The sequence below is a fragment of the Apium graveolens genome, chromosome 1 (assembly GCF_009905375.1).
Source record: "Apium graveolens cultivar Ventura chromosome 1, ASM990537v1, whole genome shotgun sequence".
In the NCBI taxonomy this organism is placed as follows: Eukaryota; Viridiplantae; Streptophyta; class Magnoliopsida; order Apiales; family Apiaceae; genus Apium; species Apium graveolens.
In genome coordinates, this window is record NC_133647.1 from 103,491,272 (window position 1) to 103,501,896 (window position 10,625).

General features: G+C 39.1%; 1 protein-coding gene across 1 annotated transcript; it reads left to right on the forward strand.

Moving 5' to 3' along the window:
* The first annotated feature begins 8,920 nt into the window (after positions 1-8,920).
* Positions 8,921-9,565, forward strand: LOC141694567 (uncharacterized). The gene is made up of 2 exons (XM_074499228.1): positions 8,921-9,184; positions 9,299-9,565. The coding sequence occupies exons 1-2, from the start codon at positions 8,921-8,923 to the stop codon at positions 9,563-9,565; spliced, it is 531 nt and encodes a 176-aa protein (XP_074355329.1).
* Positions 9,566-10,625: the final 1,060 nt, after the last annotated feature.

Sequence of the window (10,625 nt, forward strand, 5' to 3'; positions counted from 1 at the left end):
AATTCTTGATGCACAAGGAGAGGTTACACACACAAAGGATGAGTTGACGGAAACAAGAGTTTCGACCATTTTAAGGTCAGATTCGATTGTTCAAGGTTCGTTAGTGGACCAATTGCCTTTACAGGTGTTAGGAGAGGATACTGATCCAAAAGCCATATGTCAGTGGTCAGTATCTACCTCCCCAGGCTTAAATCCCCTGGATGCATCTGCGGATAGTGGATCTGACATAGGTGCAGATCGGCAACTTGTTGACAATGATTCAGATATTACCTGATAAGTCACAAGGAAATGTCTTCACAGACATTAGAAGGGAACCTTGATCTTTATGCTAAATTCTTTGGATCATTGTTTACCTTCCCAGAATTCAAATCTGGAACCCTAAAAGGGAAACTAGCAACTTGTAGATTATGACTCAGATTCATCTGACGAGTTTAACAAGGATGGGGATTTGTGAACTCCCATTGCACCACCTGTGACCTCCTTAAGGATGGCTAAGGTGATTTTCCTTGCAGGTACAGCTGGATTATGGAGCTATGAGAGAAGAGTGATACACTTGTGAGAATGAGTGTAAACACGAGTGGAGAGAAGAGTGAAACACATGTGAGGTACACTAAAACAGGATCACACACTCACAGTGAGGAAGAAAGAGAAACTACTTGTTATTTCTTTTCCAACCAAGTGAAATATGAGAACTCCTTCAGACGACGGCATACATTCCTTCTTTAAGGGGGAGATAGAAGCTTAAGTAATAGTTTGGAGGATTCCTCAACTAAGGGGGAGAAATAGCAGGGAGTAAGAAAAAGATCCTACTTGTACACTACACCACACCATTGTTGTTTGTAACTACGGATCCTATTGTACGGGAGAGGTGGTAAACACAAGGTGATTTCCTAGTAAGGGAAGAAGCTGTTAGGGGAGTACCATTGGTTTTTATCTGCGGATCCTATTGTACGGGAGAGGTGGTAAAACGAAGGTGATCTTCTTTAATCAGTTGATTCTCATAGGGGGAGAAGCAAGAGATATGGGCTTCTCAACAGGAAATGTGGTTGTACAAATGAAGATGGAACTACTTGAAGATATGTTCAGTCTAGAGGAACATCTACTTGGAATCTGGAAAATGTTAAATCTCATCCAGAACTTTTCTGCTATTTACTTTGCATGTATGTTTATATCTTTTTCTTATTTGTTAGTTGAGTTATCCTCTAGGTATTTGTGTGTTATTGTCTAACAAACAAATAGGGGGAGATTGTAAGTCATATGTCATAGCCTATTTGTATATTCGAGGATTCAACTCAACTCAAATAAGAATGTAATAAGTAAATAGTGGATCGACCGTCAGAGAGATCTCGCAAAGTAATATCTGTCAAAGGATTCAGAGACAATGTTCATCTACAGACTTGAGGAGTTAATTCACTGGAAGAAGTTCAAGAAGTTGATCATGCCTCAGTGATATAAATCAAGATCGTGGATTTAATCAAGTGACAGAGATCTCGTCAAGGTATCATTTATTACAAGGATTCAATCAGAACAACAAAGTCAAGACATGAAGAAACGTCACGAAAGTTAGTCACTCATGAACCAGACAGTACATCGAGTGTCAGCATTGAAGTGACGGAATTGATTCATAAGTCTCAGAGACTTTCAGAAGATTGTCAGAAGAATGGATGCTGCTCAGGGATAGTATTAATTCTCTATTAATTAATTAAGTCATATAATCTAATTAAGAGAATAAATTATATCTGCAAGGATTAATTTATTGATTAATTGAATTAAATTGATTAATTAATTTAGAATTAATATTGAGGATTTTCAGAATGTTAATTGATTAAAATCTGTGATAATTCTAAAAAAGACAACTGATTGTACTAGTATGACAATCGGTATGACAATTGATAGTCATACCGAATGTCATGCTAATTCAGTTGATTGTATTGATAGAATTATTATTTAGATTAAAATCAATTATTAATTCAGTAAAACAATTTCATTTGAACTAATATGACAATCGGTATGACAATCAATAGTCATACCGAAAGTCTTGCTAGTTCATTTTAATTGTCTTGCTAGCTCTAATAGATTGTCTCACCGAAAGTCTTTCAAGCTAAAAAGGATTGTCATTCCAGTTCTTTTCCTCTCGGTTGGATTGTTAAATAGAAACAGAAGCAGCAATTCATGATATTCATTCAATCATTCATTCATACAGAACAAGAGAACACAGCAGAAAACAAAAGAAAATATTTCATCATTCATCTGCTTATTCAAGATCAAATATTCTAGTTTGTTAATGTTAAATCCAAACCACTAGAATTACTTATCTTGTTCTTGTATATCAATCTAGCGGATTAAAATCCCTAGAACTTAATCTCAAATCGCGTTTAGCATTTGATTCTAATTATTGCAAAAATAGAAAAAGTTCATGTCGAATTTATTCTAGATTTGTGATAATTGATTTGAGATTAATACCTTGTAATCGATACAGTTGTTGTAACACTTTTCAAGTTTAATAATATTTTTATTTAACTTGAATTTTGTTTCACATTTTTTATTCCGCATTTTATTCGATTATTTGGTAACGTTTGTATTCAACCCCCCTTCTACAAACAAATTGGGACCTAACAGGGTCTCACCCCCACCATCAAGAATTACGTTTTTTGACTTGATCCTTAGCATACAACAAGGTACGTAGGCATCTTATGAAGGCAAATTGGGTCATTAAACACGAGAGCGGTCAAATAGAGCCTTCGAGCTCACGAACCCTGGTATTATATAAACCCTAGTTTTTTATCCATAACATTTGTGCCGTCTAAGGGAATACAACAACAACCATGGTACTCACACAGGGTAGAAACAACATTCCTGATGGAACGTCGGATGAAACTACCCCGACAATCTCATCCGGCATTTAGATCCCCCCCACTCGACTTACTCCCAAGGGACACCGAATTCTTTGATGCCTCAATCTGAATCTCAGCCACCCCCAGATTTAGGGGAGAACCCTCAAAACCCGAATTTGGATGCTCCTTTAGGGGCACAATCTGCGAATTTTGAGATGTCAACCATAGTGCATGACATGCCTATAAACCCCACTTATGGGATGCCAATATACTTAGAGGATGGAGGGAGTAGGCCACCCCTACCACCTCGATCACAACCTTGGGACGACACTAATTATCTTAGAGGTCTGTAATCAACCAATAATGAAAGTGATGTATCCGGACCCTATATAACTGAGCAGGGTGAAGAGTCAACTGATTAAGATGCCCATCACAGGAGGAGAGAATGGATAAAGAGCCCGTTAGAAGCAGGCATCTCGAGCCCGTTGGAGGCAGGCAACCCGAATTTCAATAAGTTCAAGGAGTGGCATCTCATACTTTCAAAGAAAGAATATGTGCTCATGAGGTAGAAATCCTAAGGCTGAGGAGGGATATAAAGAGAAGTCGGACTAGAAAGCCAACAAGGGCCAACCAAGCTAGAGGAACTAGGAGAACTACTCAAGTTATGGATTTGGAGGAAACTCTTAGGAGAAAATCGATGGATGTCCCTCGGGGAAACCCATTTGACTTTCTCACCCTCGGAGACCCAGATGATCCAAATTCTCCTTTCACGGTAGAAATCATGAACATCCATATCACAAGGAAGTTTAAGATACCGATTATAAAGGCCTATGATGGAATGGGGGATCCAGCAAATCATGTCAGGACCTTCTCTAATGCACTGCTACTGCTATAATGACTCGTATATTTTTTGTAATATTTAAGGGTGTGATTATTGCGTAATTAATTAAATAAATAATTGTATATTGATTTTGATATGTGTAAGAATCCTGATTTTTATAATATTTTAAAACTTCAGTAAACAGTAACTGGAACTAATTATGTAATACGTATGGAGTTCATCACAAATATGTATAGTGGAATTTTGGAAATCCGAGATCATATTCTTGTTTATCGAGGAAAATAAGTGAATGTAAAAGTCGTCGGAATTCGAAGATTCACGATTATACTACGTGTTTTCGTATCCGTAAGGAATGGCGTGGGAATACTACATGGAATAAACATTATATTAAGGGGTCTCTATGATCAAGAGAAAGGAATAGGATTGATTAAAGGATGATAAGCGATAAAAGAATTCACTACGAAACAAAATGTTATGAGAGTAAACTATAGGAATGGAACGACAATCGCGTGTACGATAAGTAATCGAATGAGAAATTAATTCCATGCAAGTTGGCCATGCAAAACCAAGCTAAATAGTAGTTAGGAGATGTAACTAGGGAGTTAGAAGCTAACTAGAATAGTTAGTGAATAGTAAGTGAATAGTTAGTGAATAGTAATTGGGAGACAAGAATGTATAAGGCCATACCTCCCCATTTCTACTCATCTAAAATTGTCAACCAAGCCATTTCTTTTGCTGATTATTATGCCCATATATACACACTATCAAACCCATCTTATACACTCCCATACTTCAATAAAAAATAAAGCCAAACCCCCCCATCTCCCTCATTCTCTCGGCTATTTATGCAGAAAAGGAGAGAAAGCCCTCTTCCTCACTTCACTTCTCCATCCTTCCCTCTATTAAAAATTCTAAAAAACTTCACAAAGCTTCCTTAAATCCTATTAAAGGTATTTCTATAATTTCATGGCCAAATTCTTAATGGTTTGTGAGAAACAAATTCTTGAAGTTCAAGAACTTTATGGACTGTTTTGACTAACATGGTTTCTAGGTTTTGTTTCTTAAGGATCTAGCCCTTCTAAGCGTTTTTCAAGCAAACCAAGCTCTAATCATCTTAGTACTAACCCTCCTAGTACTCAATAAGGTATAACTTCCAACTCTTTAAAGTTTTAAGGGTGGGTTTAAGAGTTATTCATGATGTAGTATCAAGATCCAAAAGTTTGTGTATGTGTGAGGTTGTTTTGCTCATATTCTTGCTAAGTACTTGAGTTTTTGAGTTGTAATGCTTGTATGTGATGCTAGATAAAGTATATAAGGTGTATGTGGGTGGATCTTGAGAAGTAAAAAGTGTTGTGTTGGTCATAAGTAGTGATTGTGTCAAGAACAAGTAGTAGAAATGGAATGTGGAGCCTATTGCACTTGGTCTGCCTTCTGCAGTATATTCGGCCATGTAAATGTTTGAAACTTGTGACTCACTGTCCATTACTGGGTAGATCTTGATTTTTAGTTTCTGTACATGTGTGGATCGTCGCGAGGGGATTTACGGTTTAAGAGTTATGACCGTTTTAGTGTAGAGCGTTCATACGAAAAGCCAACTGCACATAGGCCACTTGCATGATGAATTTGAAAGGCTAAAAATGATTTCGGAATCTTGGAAAAATCATGATAATTAAATAATTCAGCAAGGAAGACTGTCCAAAACGAATTTTAAGAAAATATTAAATTTTCGATTTTATAAAAATATTTTAGTGAAGCAAATCGATAATCGCGTACTAACTAAGATCGTTGGTTATTGATTTTAGATCACCAACAAAAGCCCCGAGACCATACCACTCCTAGCACTCGAGACAAGTTTACGAAACCCTATCAAAAATTATCCATGCTATATATACTGTTGTGATATTGATGCCATGATTTACAGTTTTAACATATATGCTTGTCTGTGATATCAATACATTCAAATTATGCGATTGTTTACGAAAATAAACTCCGTTTTACACGAGTATTAGAAATTGAAACGTAATTTTAATATAATACAAGATAGTGGGAGTCAGAGATACTTTAAATTGATTTAATTCCCGAACGAGCCGGACGCAAAAGATTTCTATTTCAATAAACAAAGTACTTTCGCGTAACATACATATTAACCGAATGATTGAGATTTGATTTATAACTATAAGAGATAATCAAATATTCACTCAAGGGATATCCTATTTGATTATTTTTTTATAAGTAATACCTAAAGAGTTACTAAAATATCCGGGAAATGTTTAAAGAGATATTGAAAAGTTTTTAAATCAATTCACTCTATCTAAAACGTATGTAACCATTCGAAGGATAATTATAAGATGTCAAATCTTGTCTTAAGTATTTAATTAAGATTTTTATCAATTCATTGAACCTTATTGAAAAACATTTTGTACTTAAGATTTTATCAATTCATTGAACCCTTCTTAAAAATATTATGAGACCGTAAACATTTAATATTTCGTATTTCTAAAAATCATTTAAAAATAGACATAGTTCCCAAGGATACTTTCTAAATTATTCAAAATTTTCGGAAGAGATCAATCATCTGAAACTTATCAAAACCTTAGGGAACTTAGTCTAGAAGCATAAGGGTTTTGCTTCCTCGCTCAATGAAAAACCAAGTGAACAATATATGTAAAACTTTACTACAGTTAAGGGTTTGAAAATGATTTTAAATTCAAAACTCCGATAACTCCCAAGGGTCAATTGAATTAAAAGTGAGGAATAAATCATCTTATTTAAAGGTCAACTCAAAATGATCTATTCCTTCGACAAGGGATTTTATGTAAATGATATAATTGTTTTGGGACTGGAATGTATCGGGTAGTGACCAAGCGCGGAGTGGCGCAGTATACAGTTATATGGTCTTTGTGACCATTGACTTTCGGACTTGCACGGAAATGGGCAACCATCGTGCAATGTCTTGATAAGCCCAAAGGCGGCTAGGTTCGTATTCCTTCTACTAGTAGAGAAAATTTCGTATTCGGCTGATCACCGGTACGTGGTTTATTCCAGTATAGTCCATTTCCTCCACTTTGGATAAATTATTGTGAAACCTACAGCAGAAGGCCGATAAGGCTGAGTTTTTAAATAAAGATGTTGATGAATATATATCACATCCATTTGAGAATCTTGGTTCAAACATCATATTGAGATTTTGAGATGAAATGAGTACGAGTATAAACTGATTAAACTGATACATTTAAAGTTGAGTTTTTCATAAAATTGACAAGCATATAAAATTTTAGAAACCTTGAATATACAATGCTAAATGGTTGTTTTTCCCTATCTGATCATATTTTAATAAGGGATATCTATATCTTGCTGAGCGCTAGTGCTCACTCTTGCTTTTATAAATATCATATCACAACAGATTAGCAGCATGGCCCGAACCAGAACGACTGCCCGTAAGCGGGTAGGGGACGCACGTGAGTACATTGACTGTTCGTCCGCCAGCCACCTCAGGTAGACGAGTAGAGATAGTTTCCTTTTGAGTACTTGAACCAAGACTATTTGTGACCCGAGCCAGTCTCATGTAGAGCTGTTCTCGGCGTTCACCCTTTTGAGATAATTTCCTTTGGTCTGTAATAACTTAAATACTTTAACGTTAATCTAGTAATGTTTCTGAGCATATAACCCGTGTGTGTCCGAGTTTGGCTAAAAGGTCGAGTAATGAGGTGAAAAGAGAATTAATTATTTATTAGACAATATTAAGTGATCGTAACAACCCGAATTCCCGACCTTGAATTTGGGGGTGTTACAGAAATGGTATCAGAGCCCTAGGTTATAGGTGTCAGAAACATTAGGGTGAATTAACTGAATCAGTGAACTAGAACTCACATAGAGTTCGTAATCGGGCTACGAGGGTAGCACTAACATTAAGAACCCTTAGGGGTGATTTAAGTTCCCAAGGATAGTAATGCGTGTGTTAAATGACTTGTAGGTACCCGATGTGTCAGACCCTAAGGATGTAGAGGCGTACGAGAGAGAGCATGATGAGGCCCTTTTAGCCGAGACTGAGGTAGCTGACCCTGCCCCCACTGTGGGCTTGGAGGTATTCGAGTACCCGGTGACTGACCCTGAGGAGGATCCAGAGATGATGAGGGTGGATGTGCATCAGAGGTCGATAGAGCGTTTGTTAGATCGGCTCTCACAGCCCAGGCTTGAGTCGCTGAGCTCGAGAATGAGATGGGAGTAGCAGATTTGATGGATAGGATGATAGCTCTGCAGGCCAGAGTCACTGCACTGACTGAGGAGTTAGAGGCGGAGTTAGGGGCACCCACCCAAGTGAGGACACCCACCCCGCCTCCTGTACCAGTTAGTCCCACAAGGACTGAGATCGACGATAGCATGGACCCTATTCTTGACGGTGTGGCAGTGACTCCTGCAGATTCCCCACTTCCACCACCCATACCAGTCATATCCCTAGCAGATCACGATTGGGTGGTAGGTCGCTATGCTATTGATCTGACAGCGGCCGAGGCCCGTATTACCGAGCTGAGGGACCAGCTTTCCATCGAGGGGCACATGAAGATAGAGGCCCGAGGCAGGCGAGGATACCCCAGCTCCCGACGCGTGTGCAGGACCATTCGCCGCATAGAGCAGAGGACCATCGGTAGGATTCACCGCTTATCCCCACAGCGTGACTTGGTGAGTAGGCACGAGGTTATCAGGGTTGCGGTCCACGCTATGAGGAGAATTCGTGATGTTGCTGGTGGCTAGTGGACACTGTTAGTAGTTGGTTGTTGTTCCTCGGTGGTGGTACTTAGTTGTTTTATGATAGTTATTTTGGTTGTTATCTTTGATAGTGCCACCATCTAAGGATTATTGTATTAAGGCAGATTGTACTTTTATTATTCAGTATGTTGTACCCAGACCTGGCATATGGCCAAATTATGTATAATTATCGTGTTGATTAGTTGCGACTTCTAGATTGTGGTTTAATCTTCTTTCATACCTGCATAATTATATACTGTCATAACGAATCAGGAAGCATGAGGATTGGCAAATGAAAATAACCTAAATAAGTTTATGTAACAGGAAAATGCCGCCAAGGAGAATAGTAACAAGAACTCGCCCGGCTGCATCTGGCGGCCAAGGTAGTAATAATGAACAAGGGCATCGAGCACAGACCCCACAATTAAGAATTAACGAAAAATGAAATGAGTATGACGATGAGGACTATGAAGAGTCAGAGGCTGAAGATACTCAGGGGATGGAAGTGCCAGTGAACCCTATGGAGCAGTTTGTAGAATTTCTGAGGAAAAACCTGCAACAGCAACGACCACCCCAGCAACCCCAGCAGGCCATGGCTAATGCGTTTAAATCTTTCAAGTCGGTCAAGCCCCCAGAGTTTCACGGTGTTGCTGACCCACTTCAGGCCAGGGCTTGGCTGAAAGAGGTAGAAAAGACCTTTGAGCGAGTTGGCACTGAGGAAGCCCACAAGACTAATTTTGCCACTTATCTCTTAAAGGGTGAGGCTAACTATTGGTGGGAAACCAAGAAAAATATGGAGCCCCAAGGGATTGTTACTTGGGAAAGATTCACTGAGTTATTTTTAAAGAAGTATGTCCCGAAGTTTATGGAGATTCAGATGCAGCGAAAGTTCCTAGAGCTGAAACAAGAAAATATGAGCGTAGCGAAATATGAAGCTAAGTTCACAGAATTGTCGAGGTTTGTGCCACAACTGGTGGGCACCAAAGAGCAAAAGGCTGATAAATTTCAACAGGGATTAAAGCAGTGGATTCAGAATAAGCTGGCAATTCTGGAGATAACTGACTATGCCACCCTAGTGCAGAAGGCCACAATAGCTGAAACAGGGAGTGAAATGAGCCAGAAAATGAAGCAAACTAAGAAATGAGAGTTTGATGGTCGAAGCAGGAGTGTGGGAGGGGAGAGCTTCCCTAGTAAGTTTATCAGGGGGACGGCCTCCCAACCCAACCGCAGTACAGGATTCGGGGGATCAGGGAGCGTGAGTGTGGCCCGGAGCGGGAACCAAACGGGAATGTCTTATCATAGCCAACCACGACCTCCTCTACCAGAATGCAAGAGCTGTTGTAAGAGGCATTCTGGGCAATGTATGCAGAAACCGGTGACATACTTTAAATGTGGTAAGGTAGGACACTATGCCACAGCTTGTATCCAGGAAACGGCTAAGTGTTTTCAGTGCTGAAAGACAGGACACATGAAGAAGGACTACCCTACGGCAGCCCCAGCTAGCTCGAGGGGTAGTGTAGCTGCATCTAACAAAGTGCCGACTGCCAGGACCTCTAATATGACTGTGAAAGATGCCGTAAGGAATACCAATGTTATAGCATGTACGCTCCTCCTAAACTCCAATTCCGCCAATGTGCTATTTGATTCTGGAGCTACTAAGTCTTTCGTATCTAAAGAATTTGCTGAAAAAATTGGACTTAAAAGTAGAACCTTTGAAAGAATCTTTGCAAGTGTAAATAGCTAATCAAGAGATTATCCCTGTAAATCAAGTTTATGTTAACTGCAACCTAGAATTAGGTGGGGTGAGATATCCAGTAGATTTAATATCCTTTCGATTAGGGGAGTTTGATGTGATATTAGGAATGGATTGGCTATCTAGAAACATGCCTAGATTGATTGTGAGGGGAAGAAAGTAAAGTTGAAAACACCTAGTGGTAAGAGTGTAATAATTAAGGGGCAACGACAAACCAAGAAATTTCTAACTATGGTGCAGACCAAGAGACTTTTAAGGCAAGGATGTGAGGCCTACTTGGCTCACGTGGTAGATACCAAACGAGAAACCCCTGAGATCCACACCATACCTGTAGTTAATGAGTTTGAGGATGTATTTCCCAAGGATCTTCCCGGACTACCCCCGAATCGGGAGATATAATTTGCCATTGATTTAGCTCCCGGCACGGCACCAGTATCAAAGGCCCCATATC

Bases quoted from the DNA above. Each gene is read 5' to 3' on its own strand.
- LOC141694567 (XM_074499228.1), top strand. From the start codon at position 8,921: ATGGAAGTGCCAGTGAACCCTATGGAGCAGTTTGTAGAATTTCTGAGG. The intron at 9,185-9,298 runs GCTAACTATTGG...ATGGAGATTCAG, and splicing joins CTTATCTCTTAAAGGGTGAG to ATGCAGCGAAAGTTCCTAGA.